At 50.0% G+C, this 17,986-nt stretch overlaps 4 protein-coding genes across 4 annotated transcripts; all 4 read right to left on the reverse strand.

Annotated features, from left to right (window-relative positions):
- Positions 1-13: 13 nt before the first annotated feature.
- Positions 14-3,299, reverse strand: GCG54_00010128 (Protein VAC14-like; the record flags this gene model as incomplete). The annotated part of the gene is made up of 9 exons (XM_045410059.1): positions 14-377; positions 481-640; positions 692-771; positions 828-946; positions 1,005-1,900; positions 1,959-2,610; positions 2,709-2,876; positions 2,952-3,114; positions 3,232-3,299. 9 exons carry the CDS (start codon positions 3,297-3,299, stop codon positions 14-16), a joined length of 2,670 nt encoding a protein of 889 aa, XP_045260226.1.
- Positions 3,300-9,770: 6,471 nt separating this feature from the next.
- GCG54_00010129 (Delta 8-(E)-sphingolipid desaturase) lies at positions 9,771-11,598 on the reverse strand (the record flags this gene model as incomplete). Its single annotated transcript, XM_045410060.1, has 2 exons — positions 9,771-11,274; positions 11,354-11,598. 2 exons carry the CDS (start codon positions 11,596-11,598, stop codon positions 9,771-9,773), a joined length of 1,749 nt encoding a protein of 582 aa, XP_045260227.1.
- An 804-nt stretch (positions 11,599-12,402) lies between these two features.
- GCG54_00010130 (Cell surface mannoprotein MP65) lies at positions 12,403-13,649 on the reverse strand (the record flags this gene model as incomplete). The annotated part of the gene is made up of 2 exons (XM_045410061.1): positions 12,403-13,526; positions 13,580-13,649. 2 exons carry the CDS (start codon positions 13,647-13,649, stop codon positions 12,403-12,405), a joined length of 1,194 nt encoding a protein of 397 aa, XP_045260228.1.
- Positions 13,650-15,528: 1,879 nt separating this feature from the next.
- On the reverse strand, positions 15,529-17,339 carry GCG54_00010131 (Serine palmitoyltransferase 1; the record flags this gene model as incomplete). Its single annotated transcript, XM_045410062.1, has 5 exons — positions 15,529-15,741; positions 15,813-16,304; positions 16,364-16,874; positions 16,932-17,032; positions 17,109-17,339. The coding sequence occupies 5 exons, from the start codon at positions 17,337-17,339 to the stop codon at positions 15,529-15,531; spliced, it is 1,548 nt and encodes a 515-aa protein (XP_045260229.1).
- Positions 17,340-17,986: the final 647 nt, after the last annotated feature.

Raw genomic sequence — 17,986 nt, forward strand, 5'->3', positions numbered from 1 at the left:
AAAGAAAACAACATCAGCCAGCTCGTTTACCCCTAACTGCACCGCCCAAGTTTCTTATCCCCCGCATCCCCAGACCAGCTCGCTTAACAGGTGGCGCGGCCGGAGGTGCAGGGTCCTTCACTGGAACTGGTGGTCCACTTGGGTTACGTGCTTCCTTGCCCCCCTTGATGTCCGCTCCTTCTCCCAAGCGCAAGTCTGTTAAACCAAGACTGCCCCGACTATCGTCAACGTCCCCGGAGTGTCTCTGAGCCCGTCGAGCCCGCTCCTGGACACTGCGGAACTTCTCAAGCAGCTCATTCCAACGGATGATGCCGTCCTCTCGGCCTTTCAACCTGTTCGGTCTGTCATAGCTCGAGCTAGTGGCGGGGCTGGGATTTCTGTAGGCTTGCGGTTAGCTGCAGTCCACTCCCCTTTGCAAGCCGGACCAAGCCGACAAGGGTCATGGGTTAGTGATAAAGGGGAATTGCCATAAATACTCACACTTTGGGTGCAATATGAAGGTAGCCGATCGAGCTGACACTGTTGAGACGGTTCTTCAAGGCGGCGAAGGCGGAGGATTGTGGCAGGAGCATCAAAAGTCCATACAGGCATTTGTACAAATGGGGGTACTTTTCTGGCTCCAGCAGCTGCAATCGAAGATCTTGACATCGTCAGCCACCAGACATATCAGAACGGGCGAACGGCCACTTACAGGTGAACACAGGAGACTCTATCAACTGCACCAGCTTATCGATCTGGATCAGAATATTCACTGTCATTTCCAACTCGGCGCTGATTTAGTTAGTAAGACGTCACATGAGTACTCACATCGAGGGTACGGAGCTTACAAGATCTGCAGGAGATTGTACGCTTGTTCGTAGGCTTGGGCCAAGAGGCACAGAGAGAAAGTGGCGACTGCATTGTGACACCATGAACGAAAGAGGGCGACGAAGAAAGTCTGACCATCCTGGTACTGTTGTATAAGCGCTCTGGAGGGTGAAGCCTCAAGGACAAGATCTGTTTACCTTGGATTCCAAGTTGCGAAGCCTCTTGCGAAGCTCCGAAAGCTCCGGTGCTGTGATGAGGTTGTTGTTCAGGTTCTGCACCATAATACTGGCAAACTCCACATCTTCCTCTTTTTCTATGCAGTCGGCGAGTGTTCGGTAGATTCTCTCGGCGCTGAGGCTAACACAGAGCTGGCGTATGATCAAGTTTCCGCGAGTCTCAAGCAACTTTCTGTCGGTAGCAAAGAGCTGAAGCAGATTGACCATAAAGTTGGAAAAGTAGTCATCTTCGCTGTTGCGAGAGATTTGTGATAACAATTGTAGATCTTTAGTCACTACTGCCTCAGCTGGGTCTGAAAGTGTCTTGAGCAACGCCGGAAAGGTTCCGTCATTGAAGGCGAGCACTTTGCGAGGCGCCTTCCTGTGGAGCATGATCAGCCACGTTAGCGCGGCAACCCGGGTTGCCTCATGATCATTGAGGAATAGCAACGTGAGCGCGTTGACCGCTGCGGCATAATCCAAGTCAACCTGGGGATGAGCGGTCGAAGATGGTGGGTTTGGTGTTGAGAGGGACCGGTTATGTCCCTGAGCAGGGGTCGGGCTTCTCATTTCCAAATCCCGAGAGCTAGAAAGAGAAGCGCGCGCACTAGACGCTCCATCTTGGCGCTCACTGGAAAGAGGTATTCGAGTGTTAGAGTGGGAAAGGCCCCCGATTTCGGGCTCGTCTGACAGCGAAACAACATAGTCCATCAGGCCGGCGTTGACACGGGCGGCAGCCTGGCGAATGGATTCGACGCCGCTGGCCATAGCAGGAAGCATATGAGCCAGGACCTTGGGGGTAAAAGGCAACACCTCTTCAGGGCAAATGTCCAAAAACTCGACAATCCAGCGCAGAGATTCCAGCAGGGAATCTTCTTCTTTTGGATGAATTAGTGTAAATGAACGATCTTCCATGGGGCGAGAAGGTAAACAAACCAAGGGGCGAATCGAGCGTAGCTGTAAGGATCTCAAGAATCTTTCGGTAGTTGATTTGGACATCTTGACCTGGTATCCAGTCCTCTTCGCCACTACCCTCATCATCGCTGTGTGAAGTGATTTCATCGCCGTCTTCGGGCTCAATTTGAACACTTCCCGAATCGACAGACTCCTCACGTTTGCGTTTCCCGCCCTCTCGAGATCTTTTGCTCTCTGCGATGCCCTTCTTAACTCTCGAGATCCGTTTGATCTCGCTGAGAAACTTGTCTAGGCAAGACTGGGTGGCAACATGAACGTCTCGATTGGGATCACTCAAGAACTTGAGCAAACCGCCTAAAAAGTCAGGTAAGAATGTAACCAGCTCGAGATCGGGGATAGAATCGAGCAGTGTAATCCAGCCAACAAGGAACTGGCGAGTGAAGGGATTGATAACCCAGACACGTTCTTGGAGAAGAGGTATGAAGCGGCGTAAGGAGAAAGCGGTTGGCGGAGGAGGGCGATCCTCGCCGTCTGCTTTGTCGGTGAATTCCTGGCCCAACTCTCCTTCCAAGACGGATACGTAGGATGCAGCTGACTCGGAGACAATGTCCTTAATGAGTCTGTCGAGCAGTTCAGCGCCGTTCTTGACGGATAACTCTGAGTCTGCTCCAAGCTAAGAACCGCGAAACTCATGTCAGATTGCAAGCTCACGACAAAAGGATACCAGCCCAATGATGATGCGGCAAGGTATGAGCTAGGCGGGGGCATTACCTTGCAGAGGGCGTCGAATATGTCGTTAAAGTATATCAAGATCTCCCCTTTGGCCACCTTGGCAATATTGTACATGGCCTCGCAGGCGTAGTACCTCACCCTGGCATCTTGGTCGGTAAAGCATGCCAAGACTGGAGGCACTATCTTTTCCAAATAACGTGGCAGCTCCTAGACCATGGTTAGTTGAATACGTATCGCGACTAGGAAAAACAAGAGTCCAGGTACAGAGGGAGGTAGGCATACAGGACCAAGTGCGATGGCAGCGGCAGCCAGGCCAATCAGGCCTCCGTTTCTGGCATGAGGTTGGTGAACAGCGTAAGCAAACTCATTGCACAGCTGCTCGAGGATGGCTTGCACTCTCGAATAGTCTCTGGTGACGACCAACTCGCGAATGACGCGCTCGAGTCTAGAAAGAGTGGGATGTCAGCTAACAGGGGGGNGGGGGGGGGCGGGGGGAGGTCATGGAAGATGGCGACAAGGAGAAGATGGAGGCCAGGTCCCGTTCAGGGGAGGGGTTGCATACTCAAGTGCTCCAACTTTCCGTTTGTCGTAAAGTTTGTCATTCAGAGCTCGCTGTATACCAACATCCATGATTACTGGTGCGGGCAAGAGATACGGATACGGTGAGAGACTACAGTAGTGACATGTCCTGGGACTGCAAAGTTGGATGTGAAAAATCGGTCGGGTAGGGCTAGAGCGGTGGATTGGGCTGGCAAACGCAATGCGGTCAGGCTCTGGCTGTGGCTCTGAAGGAGGCCCGGCTCTGGACCGGAGTTGCAGATGGCTTCACACCTGAGTACCAATTAGACTGGGCGTGGAAAGACCAAAAAACAAAGCTTGGGTGACGGAGACTAGTCGGGGGATCAGGGAGGAGAAAACACAGACTCAAAGGTGAAGATGTGCTGCTCGGCGGGGGTGAGGTTGTAGGTAAGTACCTACCTAGGACGGCTGAGGTGAGGCTGGCTGGCAAGCAGCAAGACGTCAGAAAACAGGCGGGTGCAGGAGGTGGTGCAGGGGGTTTGGTGCATCCCGCGTCGTGTGTGGCGTCCCCAAGCCAAGTACGATAGGTACCCGACCTTTCCTACGCCACTCCACTGAGGGGGGCTTACCAACCATCGGGCCCGGCTTAATTATTTAGCAGCTATTGTATAAGGTACCCGACCTTAACGCGCAGTAGGTGCCGGCCCCATTATCTGCATGGTACACTAAGGTAGGAACTCTGTATGCACCAATGCGTCACACGCGCATCTGCAATTGCTTCCCGTCGTCTCCAATCGCAAGCCATGCAGAACCAAAGCTGGCAGCCCTTACTGTTGCCTTCTTTACTTTTCATCACCTTTCTTTTCTCACAACACAAAGCCTCACTCCACCCAAACGTTTCTTTTGTCTTGATGGGTTGTCTTGATGGGCCCCAAGTTTCCTCCTTGGTCTCAACGCCCTCCTTCCATAACGCACCCCGTAAGTTGCTATCAGGATGCTTCCAACTGTCGGCAACGGCCTCTCAATCGCATGAGGCGCCGCCTTACGCCCGTACGTAGCGTCCGTCATATCTATGGGGGCTTCTTCGTCTTGCAGTCGGGGACCAGAGCCTTCTCTTCCGGGCTGCAACACACCCGCGCACCCTCACACCCTCACAAGATGTCAAGATGTCTGAATGGTGTCTCCTCATTCCGCCACTTACAGCATACACTAGGCACCTATTTGGCCCCGGCGCCCCCAAAGGCCCTGTATGTGATGATCTTCTTCCTCCCGGCCAATGGCAATTTCTACCATCTGGCGGACCCCGGCATTCCTTTAGTTTATCTTACAGCACTGATCCTGGCTATTAACGTCCGATTTGGACTCCCCCGAAATTCCAGCCATTTGGGTCGTCTCAGTCTTTCTTCGTCCCAGTCATTTTCGAGCAACCCTGGTTTTTGTCCTTATCCATCTTGCTCTGTCCTCTCTTCTCCCACGACTCGCGCAAGCCATCACCGAGACCGGTGAACTAACTGTTCGTTTCAGTATTCTCTTTTCTCTTCTCCGCCATACCCCTCGTGGAATGTGCAACCCACCAGAGACACTCACCGTACCTGCCCTGCCCAGCTTTCTTTTCCCATATCCTTCATCGAACCTCTCTCTTCTGTTAGTCGTCTGCTTGTTCATGGTTTAGCAATTGATTTACTACCGACAGACCTGGACCTGGGACGGGTCGTGCAAACTGCATTCCGATCTATCATTACTGTATCCTGATGGCGTACCTTGCCCTGCCTGCTCTGAAGAGGCCTGGGGTTTTATTTCTTTCTTACCCCTTCCTGTCTACTTCCGCTGCCCGAGTAGCCACCCTTCTGCTCTCTACTTGACACCTCCCTGTCTCTATTGGCCTGGGCAGCCATAGTGGCACGCTTAGCGAAGTCATCCTATCATGTTTAGCTGTCTTTCTTTGAGGCAGTCCACCTCATGGCACAAGATCCTCGGGGAATTTACTTTGTCACCGCGGGCTTTGCGGATACGCGCAGCCGCTGCGTCGTCCATCTTGCTCTTTCCCATCGTTGAGGGCTTGATAGAAGCTCAAGGCAATAGTCTTTGGAAAATTCTGGCTCGTACGCGAAGAATTGAATCAAGCCTGATCTCAGAGCCACCAATCAAGGTGACCGTCTCGTTTTCCTCTTCGAGGGTATATCTTTGGATTAAGAAACGACTCAAGAAGTACACGGCAAGACTGTGGCTTGTTTGCTTCAGAAACCACAGTCTCGACAGGTGCAATGTTGTCTCGAAGTATAAGAAGAGTAGTATCTGGAGCTGTGATTCCGTCTTGAACTTGCCCTAGAGGACTCAGTCCTTTATACTTTTCCAGCCAGATGTATATGTATATATATCTGACCATAATTATTCTCGTGACCAGGCTCTGCTCATGACATGCCGGGGAACCTTCATCCTGTACGATCTCTAGCCAACAGCAACGCGCCCACATGACCTCTCAGAGCAAGAGCAGGCTCGAGTATCCCGGTCCAGATGCACGACACATGTCGGGCGAGTCTTTTTGGTATGGTAGGGGTCTGAGGCAACGGGCTTGGACACGGCGTAGTTCCCGTCAGTTCCAAACCCTGTTCCCCATGTTGTCTCGAGGCCCCCGGTACCCTGGACAGTGACGCCTTCCAATACTGTCCCTTATGAGAAGGAAGGTGTTTGGTTGCCAGTGAGGGGCAAGGGAGTCGCCCAGAACGCTGATTTCTTGCATGACTCTGACAGTATCTCACAACATGGAAGACATCAGAGGTTTGGCGGATTCGAGACTGCTCCCAAGTGCCCTCCCTACGGCTGGCTGTTCCGCATCCCTCCGATGAGGTGCATCAACGTGACTGCAGCCAAGAGATCTTGGGGTACACTACTGACGGCGATGACAAGATGGCCAGCTGTAGCCATCGCCCGCCACTCGCGGCTCAACCTCCGGTTATTCTCACGGGGTACCCCTGAACGGTGGACAAACCGTTGGCCCCTATCTCCTTGAGGCCTGAGACATGGACCTTTTAGATCCCATTAGGTATAGCCAGTCAGCAGAGGCCCTCAGAGGCTCTCAGACTCCACAGTATATCAGCAAAAGACACTTATAGCGTGAGAAATAGCTATAGAAGTGTCTAATTAAAGTGTTATATTTAGCTATAGATCCTTCCTAACTTAGGCTACTTATATTTAGCCCCCTCTCTAGTATACTAAGTATCCTAGTACTCTTACTTATAAAATACTATACTATACTACTTATACCTAGAGGTTATTCTATAGTTACTAAATAAAATATTAATATCCTTCTTACTAAGCATTTTATACCTATATATTAAAAAATACTATATATACTACCTCCTCCCTAGTAATATTAATAAGTTATAATTTAGCTAGGTAGAAAGCTCTTTTTTTATAGTTATAGACTTATAGCTTAGGATTACTACTTCTCTATATATAGTTATAATCTCTTTATAGAGGTGTTATTAAAAACGCTTTTACGTCTAAGTATATTATTTACTACTATTATAATATATATAAGTATTATATTAAGCCTTATAGAAGGCTAGGTAGGTATTAGTAACACTAATAGGTAGGTTAAAGTTAAAATTTAATACTTAGTAGCTACTATAGCGTATATAACGTTTATAGTAGCTATTAGCTCTATATTGATCGCTAATATTAATAGCATTTATATATTAGTTATATATATAGTAAAACTAAGGGAAGAGCAGTATCTTTATATATATAATTAATAACTTACCTATAATAGTATTATAAGTTTTAAAGGAAGCTTATAATATATTAGTATAAGTTATACTACTATGAGGCCTCTTTTAGAGCCTAGGGAAGGTATACTTAAAGCTATAGAAGCCTATAGTTACTATTAAAACAGGGGAACTATCCTTAAATAGAAGCTAATAGACTATGCTATTCTTAGTTATTTTATAGTAAATAGTGCCTTAAGGTATCTTTTTAGCCTTACTATTACAGCTTCTAAGCTTATTAAGAGTTAGGCTAACCCTACTATACTAGGCGTTATATATAGTACCTATAGTAATAATATTACAGCACTAGAGGTATTAAAGTAGGTTAATTAAAGTAAATAAGTTATTAATAAAAAGGTAGTATTACTAGCACTAGTTTAGGGGTATTAGTAGTAATAGGATGAGATAGGTAATAACTGCTCTTATAGGGGTAAGCTCTTTAGTCTCTATTAGTAAGTATATAAGTAGAGAGATTACTAAACCCTTATTTATATATTAAGCCTACTAAAAAAAGTACTTAGCTTCCCTAATAACCTATATTTTAAAGCTAATAAGTATAAGCTTACCTTATATATACTAAATATTAAAGTAGCAGCCTTAGTAGCAGATTATACTCTTATTAATAGTAACGTGGACGCTAAGTAACTACAGCTATATTAATACTAACTATAACTAATTACTCTAGTAGGTAACCTTTTTATATATCGTTAGGTATATATTATAGAGAGGCTTAGCGATAGAGTTATAAGTAGAAAAGTTATAATATAGCTACTTAAAGCAGTTATAAGAGAGTTAATAATTAATAGGGTAAAGAAGGTAGTAGTTATACTTAATCTAGTAGTTATAGAGGGTACTCTCTTAATAAATAGTTATATAGATAAGTATACCTAAAAAGATATATATCTCTACTATAGTTATACGCTAAGACTAATAAGATACTTAAGTAGGGTTTTTTATTACTTTAGTAGGATTATAAGTATATTAATATATCTCTAACTTCTTATTAGTCTAATATACCTACTACTTAGCTATCTACTTAGGAACAAATTTTTACTATATTTATAGTAGCAAGAGGTCTAGAGGTAGATATATCTTATATTTAAAGTACTCTATAAGAAGTTTATAATATAGTATATTATTAGTGTGGTCTAGAAGCTCTTTATTATACTATATACCTAGTAGAGAGCAAAGCTTATAAGGGTTATACTATACTATATTATCATTATATAGAATAACTAGCTAGAGGTTTAGCAGTAGATTTTACTTACCTAGAGGTAGAGGTAGTAACTAATATGCCTATAGTAGTATTAATATACCTACTTTAATCTTATTAAGGTCTCTTATAGTAGGCAACTAGTAAGGGTTATTAATAACACTAAGGCTAATTAGTATATAGCGCTATATAGAGGTATTAAGATCCTTAAAGTTATTAGTAATATTAAAATTACTATTATAATTATTAAATAACTTAATAATATTATTATAGTAAATATTATCTATTTTTTAGAGATTTTTTAGGGTTAATTTAATATAGAGTAAGTAGGGGTATTATAGTAGTATTATAAGTAAGTAGGTAGGGGACTTAAGTTAAGGAATAAGGTTAACTTATAGCTATTAAAAAAAGTAGATAAATATTAGCTTATTTTAGTAGAAGTATAGGTACTTAAAAAGTACTATTTTCACTGCAAAACTTAAGTATATTAACTAGTGGCGTAGCTTAGCTAGCATATTAATCCTTTTCTAGGCATGTAGCTGTGGGGGGCACTAAAAGGTCCATGTCTCAGGCCTCAAGGAGATTCATCCGCCGTCTGCTTCTCTGTGGTACCGTTGTGGGATGGTGGAGAGCAGGCCCAGGGCCTGGGCGGGAACCATAATCGACAGCCCTTGTCTCCCTGTCCATACTTCATGTCTCTCGCCGGTAGCTTAGCTGTATGGTCCTGGCTATAGGAAATGGTTGTTCTTCAGACACTGAGACCCCTTTATGCAGTCTCTCTACCACAATGCTTCCAGTAGTCCCCTTGGATGCCACCTTCCTCCTTCTCCATTTTCACCCTCCCGACGTTCTTTCCTCTAATATTACAAGGTACGTGGTGTGGTTCCTGTGCGACCTTTCACAAGTTCATCGTGCATACATCGCATCGGATGGCACCCGCGGATCGATGGCATGCTTGCTTGCGCGCGCGTTTGTGTCTGCGTGGAGGCCGGTATCGCGGATGGCCTCAGAGCCAAACAGGGGTTTGGGAGAGAATCATTTAACTCAGTCTCGCTCGAAACACATTTGATTGGAGCGAAAAATCGGAACACAAGTGTGCCGTCTGTACAAGAGGGTGAGAGGAAAAGTGAGGGACAAAAGTGTGGGTTCATCATGATGCAAAGTTCACCGCCGTGTCATCTAGCCAAATGGCCATTGGCTACGTAAGAGATTGGCGCTTTCACATTGACGATTGCAGCTCGACGAACTTGCTTGCTGTCCTAGCGCCAATCCTCTCCTCGCCCGGGAAAAGAAACGAACAACACGCGCTCCGGTTCAAGATGATGCCCGCCCATGTGGGTGCGGCGGAGGAGAGGGCCGTCTCCGACGGGTGTAGCGAATCGGATCGGAGGAATAATTCCATGCCATGCAACATCGATACAGTCACACATATCGGATCGATCTCGTTCTAGACATTATGACCGATCTAGCTGGGCGCTACAGGCTCTGCGTACATGCGCCTCTCGTTCATTTCATATCCCACACCGGTCACAGCTGCGCTAACCCAATTGTATGTACATGTCGGTTGGGGGAGCGAGGGGCCAGAGTCGTACGAGCAGTCTGTCAGTGGTGTCCACCGAGGATATCACCATTCTTGACCACAGCCTTTTGACACTTTGCCAATATGGCAGCTTGTTGGGACACCTCGGCCAAGCGACCGATGACATCCTTGTTGCCGTCTACGAAGCCGTACAGGGCGTAAGGAATGCCCACGTCGTTGCAGAATTCCTGCACCAATCTCTGCGTCTTGCGCAGGTTGTGGCGCGGAATACGAGGGTACATGTGATGAACAACCTGGAACTGCAGCCCGCCGTGAAAAAAGTCCAGCCATGACGGGCAATCAACGTCCATGGTCGTCCGCAACATTTTCTGAGGGAACGACTCGTGGGGGCCCAGATCGGCGGTACTCATAGCAAAGTGCGATAGCGTGATTTGACAGTGCAGCGGCGACTGCAGAATGTGGCTGACCATCACAAAAACAAATCGGTCCCAGTTGTTAGGGATAGACTTGTACACGACACCGTAGCCGAACCAGGCCCAGAAGAAAACCTGTCCAGCCACCTCAAGCCAGTGATGCCACCAGGCAATGCCTTTCTTGGGGCTGCGCCTGAAAATCAAATGGTCCCAGGAGAGCCTGTAAAGGTTGAAACGGCCGAAGCACATGATCGGGTAATAGAGGTACGACTGCATCGACAGGAAGAATTTGGCGGCAGCGTCGTATGTCATTATGCGCTCGTAGTAAGACGATGTCAAGTTGCCGAGGAAGCGGTGGGATACGGCGAAGAAAGGCATATGTTCAATATCCGGGTCGTGTTCGGGTGAGTTGGTAACGATGTGATGGACGTTGTGATTTCGCTTCCACCAGCCAATGGAAAGGCCTCCCATAAAGTCGGCAATGAATATGCCGATACACGTATCGACGTGGAAGTTGTGCGTGATGCCCATATGACCAGCATCGTGAGCTGAAAATACAAGCTGATGCCAGAAGCATCCTAGACAGGCCGCGCTCGGGACGTACCAGCCCCAACGCAAAAAGGTCAGCATGCCAACGAACAGGAGCGTATAGCGGGTCATTTCGACGGCGTATGCACGATAGTCACAATCGTAAAGACCCTCATCCTTGATGCGCTGATCCAGCAATCTGTACTTGCGCACGATCTCGGTTTGGGTCTCGTCGTCGAGGGGTGGATATTTGTCAAGATCGAGATTGATTTTCTTGCGAGTCTCCGAATCTAGAAACGCAGTGCCGTCCATATCTTCCTCGTCGCCGCAGTCCGAAGTTGCCGACGACACAGAGCTCGGGCTCTGAGCCGCACCTCGTCGTTGCCGCACGCTGCTGTCGGTGGTATCGAAGACCGGGGAAGCCTCCCGCGAGCTGTCACTGGGAGATGAGGGACCGAAGAAGCGTAGCGAGACGTCTTCCTCCGCATCGTCGATTTCTGGGTCGCCTTCCTCCAAAGATCTGAACTTGCCACCCTGAATGGGAGGGACAAAGTTCCGCCAATGCCCCTCAATCCTACCAATTCGATACCGGCTCATTTGTGCTTTCGCTTCGGGTGAGTGCAGCCTGTTGGAGAAGTATGCGTCAGTCTCAACAGCGTCAAAGGTAGGACTTTGCAAGAGAGCTCTCCGCGGGATGAACATACACTGTGACCTCGTCGGTGGCATCTCGACCGACCATGTGTTGAATGGCCTTGTCACCGCCAGGGTGGTAGGCCAACCATCCATCGAGCCGAAGAACAAACTGGTCGACGATTGTGATCGTGCGTCCATGGGCAATCAGGCCCTCGACCTGGCGTCGAGACATGAACGGGTATTCCCTTTCCTTTCTGGGGGTTTCCCGATTGCCCTCGCCCGTGGCGGCAGCTCCGGCGGCGGCAAAGCCAACCATTGTGATCTTCGAAGCTACTGTCGAACCACCAGATGTGAGTGATGCGTGGAGATGGGAGGGACTGATGGCGAGCTTCGAAACCAATTGAACGAACGTGCACGATTGACAGGACAGATTGGCAGGGGTAGCTTTTTGTCGCCGAGACGCAGAGGGAGGGAGGGTGGTGGGGGAAAGGCCGAAATGTGATTTCTGTTCTTCCAAGAAAAACAGAAATAAAAACCGGAAGTAAAAGAAGACAAGACAGAACCGGAATCTCGAAAAAGTGGTGGATGGGTGGGATCAGGGCGGTATTTCGTGGCCGCTATTCACCGCATATTGCTGGCTCAGATGCCAGATCCTGGAGATGTGTCGGCGAACTTGGCAGGCCGGATATAGTATGTCGAGGTGCCTTGCATAAGCTTGGAACCTTGAGTGCCAGCGTACAGCCAATGGCCACGTGTGGTAGGCTCAATATTTGAACAGAATGGCAGGAGGGTTCTCGGAGCTTTCAGCAGCCCGCCGGGCCATCACCACCACACAATGGCGCAAATCATGCGAGGAACAGCTCCGGGCGGGTCCACAGTAGCGTGTTTCCGTCGTCCCATCTACTCTCATTCCGAAATTAAGCCGTGTTGATCAAGAGCGGCTGAGCAACATTTGCCTGGACATCACTCATCAGATACTTCGGTTGGGATATGGAGATGGAAGCCAATACGAATATATATGCTAGAGAATTGGTTCATCGCCATCAGCCCAGCCGAACCTCTTCTCGTCGTCCATGGCTTGCCCGCAGCCAGAGCCAAACGAGTGGCTGCATCGACTTATTTAACCAGACAAAACTCCCCCGATTCCCCAGTATTTCTCTGCGTGGAAAGTGCTGGCATCAGAGTGTTTCCACAGGTCGTTGAAGGCCGAGAAGAGAATGACATCCCCTGGGTGGCTTGCGAACGCCTCCTTGATTGAATCAACAGCCAGCCTCTGCTCACCGACGCCAGGTACCGCAGCGCCGTTGCTGTCTCCCTGCCACGGCCAACCTGTCTCTGTGCAGACGATGCGCTTGTTCCGGTCTGAGAGCTTCGCCTGGACCTGGCTTACTATTCTGGTCACAAAAGGCCCAGCATCCTTGGCCGCAGTATTTTTGTCGAAGAAAGGGTGGATGTTCATTGCACAGTAGTCTGACGCGTCGCACAGAGATGGGTTGGTCAATACCGCCATGAAGGTGTCGACAGTGACAACGGGCCCAGCGTACCCCGCCGCTCGGAGAAGCGTCCGCGCCTTTGTCATGGCTGCGATGACCTGCGCAGCAGTGGCCTTGCCGCTGTTTACCAGCTCATTGCCAACACTGACGGTGTCAATAGAAGACCAGTCGCCGGCGATGGCCGTGACAATCGTCTGAATCTGATCTTCAATAGGGCCAATATCGAAGAGGCCGAGAATAAGCTTGAGACCTGTATTCTTGGCTGCTGGAAGGGCTTTAGTAATCTGCTCGCAATCGGTACCATACATGCGAACGACCGAGTAATTGCCCTTTAACTCAGCAAAGTCTGCCGCAATTTGAGCCGCTGACTTGCAATCATTTGACGCCGTGTAGGGCGCATAGGCGATCCCGTAGCGACTTGCCGAGGCAGACGCCGATGGCGATGAAGAAGAGGACGGTGAGAGAGGAAGTGAAGAGGAAAGAGGCGTCTTCGAATATCCCGGGACGTGGCCAGAGTATACAGCTTCAGGAGAAGCGGCACCAGAGCGAGTCTCAAGACCTGCGGGTTTCGTTCCATGATCCAGGGCCCTGCTGGCAGGTACGAACCGAACTGTTTCAGTGGTGGTGGTCAAGGGAGTGCCCTCTTCGTTGACGTAGACGACGACTTGAGGAGCCTCGGTGGCTTCCTTCAGCGATGTCTCAGTGACAACAATCCTACCGGGCCGTATAGCTCCCTTGACATCTCTAGTGCCTGGATATGCATGTCAGCACCTTTAGGGCGAACAAGTATAACACGTTCCTTACCCTGAGGATGAGCGCTGGACAAGCCGACCAAGGCAAAGAGCACAACTGATGAAAGGCCTGCGGACTTCATATTGTCTTTCTCGAGGACTTGGCGGATTTCAAGTGAGGGTCCTCAGCTGAGACGCGCAGAGAACGATTCTCAAGTTGAGCGGACGACGTCGATCAGGAGGAAAGCCGTTTTCGACTTTGAAAGGAACGAGTCGGGTCTGGTTTCGAGGTAAGTTAATTGAGGTGAAGGAAAGTCAAGAATTGTATAGTTCTGAAGGAGTGACTGGAATACAAGCCAACACGGGCTGAAAGGAACGAAATGCTGTAGGTACAGCTTGGGGCAACGCGACGTCAACGGCAGCGAGCGGCGATGATCCGACAGAAGGGATGAGGTTAAGGCAAAGAAATAGGACAATGACCAGCCGAAGGTGGCAGCGTGACAGTCAAATATTCCGCAGCCAGGTAGAGCTTGCCAGCCATCGGTGGGCAACTCGAGCAGTTGGAGGGCCATCCTTGAGTCTTGGCAAATACCAAGAGGTGCAGGAACGGCGGTAGATGAAGGTCATGGGGGTCGGACCGGAAGGAGGGAATGGAGGGAGACGATCGACTGGGGAAGGAATGCTGGTCATGCCTGCAAGTGCAGTATAGTGCAGGAACTTCGGAGCAAACGAAGAAAGGGAGCAAGACAATTGGACATTGTGCAGAGGGAGAATAAAAGCTCAGTCGTGGGGCTCACCTTGGTAACTCGGTTTGTTTGGCATACTGGCGGCTCAGTTGGCTGAGACAATCAAGATCGTAGACCGGTCTCAACCCCAAACTTGACGCATGTACAAGAACGACTGAGATGGGACCGAGGCAAATCTGCCCCCAGGAATGAAAGAATTGGCGGTATCCTATGCCACGGGCAGATAGAGGCTAGCTTGGGATGCCCACATGAATATGCCGGCATGCCTGAGACGTCATCGTTCACTTGCATCCGTGGCAATGAATGCTTTCTAATTTTATGATGCACAGGCACTTGCAGTGAAGAGCATACGGAGAAGTGGTTTGGCGATGATGCACATACGTGGTTTGCGGATGGGTGATGAGTATTGACTGGTTCCCCCTTACTGAAAGAGTGATGTCGCGATGCTTCGTCGGCAACGGGTACAATTAAACCAAGGCCGGGGGTAGAATGAAGCTGCGCATGCGCATGGAAGTCAGCACATCGATGCAAGATTGCGCAGACAACTCGATTGAGGCTCGCGTCATTCAAGTTCTCGAGGAAAAAGGAGCCTTCGCAGCTCCAGGCTCGGTCGGCCATTGCCTTGACCGAGGCGCCTCCTATCACGGACTTCCGAGAAGCTGCACGACTGCCACAAATGGGAGACCAACCGGGTGACCAGGACCACAGAAAAACGAAGCCAGCTGCTGTCCCATCCCATGGGGTGTTGACTGATAAGAATGGCTGATACCATCATCAGTCGTTGAGTCTAGAACGTTGCGTAGGTCAGACATCCTCTTCTCTTTGCCTGCACAGGGCTGGGAAAGAAGGGGGGAAGGGGGGGGAGGAGATCCGGATAATGTCCAACGTCGCCAGATGTGGCTGGAGTTGCTGCTACGCACCACAATGTCCTTGGTTCACCAGCATGTTTCCCTCGTTTCAACAGCTGCGCCGCAGACGAACAGCATGTATACTGTATTGTTATCAAGTATTAGTATATTCGTTTCATTACATGAAATAGTCAGATGCGGGGTATCCGGGAACCCGCTTCTCGTGGATTCCAAGCCTCGGCCTTGAGAACAGTGAAAGAGAAGTGTACAACGACGCTTGCCCTGCGTCCTCCATATCCCTTCCAACCAAGCTCAGCTGAACCTGACGAAGAGACTCAGACCACATGAGCCGCCTCACGCCGGTTCGACGCGGTGTATTTCAATACACATCACTCTAAGTGCTTGAAGCCGTCTGTGTGCTGAATCTTCTATGATGACTTGGAGCTCGACTTTCGCGTCATGACCTTCGTGATTGCGTGTCTGATCGTGACGCCCGCCTTCTCAATGTCCTTCTTTGGAAGTCCCGATGTAACGCAAACCTTGAGCGCGGGCTGAATGTTCCAGCTGTTGTCCTTGGGGTCTAGGTTGTTGGCAATAGCCATGCTCTTGAGTCGCGTGATCAGAACACCATTCGCAAGTGCCTTGAAAGCCACAAAGGCTCGCGTTAGCGTTGTGTCTAGTAGCAGACAACCTCGAGACATCAACAACTCACCTCATCAACGCATTCCTGCAAGAGACGCTCCTGGTCCTCCCTCGTCAGCTTTCGCGCCGCAGCAACCTCGGGCTTAAGCACGAGAAGCATGATTGGGTTCTCGGGCGAGCTTGTGCAACAAACCCAATCGCTGCGTGGGTCTAGCTGTGCTCTCATTGCCTTGATGTTGTCACGGCACTGCGTGAGGATATCAGGGTTGGACTGCAGCACGCTGAGAGTCTCACTCGCTGTCACGGCCAACATAGCAGGAAGGGCGGCTGAGAACGTGTAAGACGCCGCAGTAAGGCGCTGATGTTCGACAACGTCCTTGGCTCCTGCGCAAAACCCACCGCCAGCGCACAAAGGGCCGGCAAGAGAGCCTGCAATCATGTCTACCTGAGACGGGTCGACGTTCTGTGCCTCAGTGAGGCCACGGCCAGTCCGGCCCAAGACGCCAAACGACCATGTCTCATCCAAGATGATGCGGAATTTGTACTTTTCCTTCAAAGCGACCTACACCCACTCCGTTAGCCTGCGTATCGCGACAACCAAGACCCAGCCAAGGAACTCACGAGTATGGGAAGGTCAGCGTGGTCACCTGTCGTCTCGAACAAGCCCTCGGTCACGATGAATCTGCGCGTCAACTTCTTTCCCCTCTGGTCCTTGACAACCTTTTGCATGACACGTTCCAAGTCATCCATGTCGCCATGTGCGTACCACTTGATGGTACTCCTAGATGCTTCAAGACCCTTTCGAATGGAGTAGTTGACGGCTCGGTCAGCCACGATGATATCGCCACGTTTGCAAAAGGCCGGAATAACGCTGGAAATGGTAGAGAAGGCTTGGGCATAGACGATACAAGCCTCCGTACCAAGGTATGCCGCGATGTCTGCCTCGGTCTTCATGTGCACGTCCTGGGTGCCATAGAACTGGGGAGGGCCGCAGGGACCGACTCCGTAGGTGCGCAGCGTCTGAATGGCCTTGTCTTTGATTTGTTCATTCGCATTGAAGTTGTAGAAGTTGTAGGAAGCGAGGTTCGTCACGGTGCGGCCGCTTGCCAATTTGGTCTTGGGTCCGGTAGGTCTAAGGCTTGTTAGAAAGATCGATCTGCGTCAGTCTCAAAGGGAAGTGTGCTCATACCCAACAATAACGGGCAAGCGCTCGCTTTCCATCTCCTCGAGTGCACTTTGAGGAGGAACCAGGGGCTCGGGAGTCCAGTCGTCGACTAACTCATCAATTTCCTGAACGCCAGATCAGCCAGACGCATGTGATGCAATTGCTTCACGCAATTGCTTAAGAGCAGTGGGCGCCACGAACGTCGTCTCGCAGCTTGATGAAGTTCTGCTTCTGGGTGGAATAGGAGGGCGAGAGGAGGTAGCGAACGAAGAAGATGAAGAGGACTAGTTCGATGCCGGAGCGGATGGGATCGTTCTGGTAGCTGGACTGGATGTAGCGGATCAGGACAGCAGATCCAGGGACCTTCTGGAAGGCGGCGGAGGCATCGCGCAGCCAGTCGGTCACCATCGCCTGGACCTCGCTGGCGTCCATGATGGGGGTGGGCGTTGATCTGGGGTGCAACAACGGGCAGATCGGGAGGATGAGACACGGAGGACGACGGGACGAAGGACCCCAAATCCAGTGATGGTATGCAGCGCGGCGACGGGAGCAAGCAGACAGAGGGCAGCTGGTCGCTTCGGGGTTTGTAGGCAAGAACGACAGGTTGGTGTTGGCGGAAGGGTCGGTGTGTGCCGCAAAAGTTCCAGGTGGGCAGGTACCCAAGGTGACAGACAATCAGTGGTGCGGTCGACTTAGCCTTTGAGGTGCCTCGAGCCTCGAGTTCGGGGATGCTACCTTAGTAAGACAGCCTTGAGGCAAGTGCAGCGGGCGACGGGTGACTGGCAGCAACGCACATGCGAATTTTGACAGACCTTGCTGCCGTTGAGGTATTCTTAGTTCTCTCGTTAGCAATTGGAGGAGTAAGTGCATTGCCTGAGGGCCGTGAGCACATCTCAGGTGCACGAGTGACAAGGCCTGTGACGCGGTGGCTCCCCGAGCGTGCGCGCCCCTGGCCAAAAATTCTGACGCTTCTCTCTCATTGGGCCGCCCCGCTCTTCATTTTCAGGGGCGACGAGCATTGAAGTCAAGGTCACCCACGCAATCTAGCCTCTGGACAACTCATCACTGCTGGCGACCCA

Source organism: Colletotrichum gloeosporioides, assembly GCF_011800055.1.
Source record: "Colletotrichum gloeosporioides strain Lc1 chromosome Unknown consensus_70, whole genome shotgun sequence".
Classification (NCBI taxonomy): Eukaryota; Fungi; Ascomycota; class Sordariomycetes; order Glomerellales; family Glomerellaceae; genus Colletotrichum; species Colletotrichum gloeosporioides.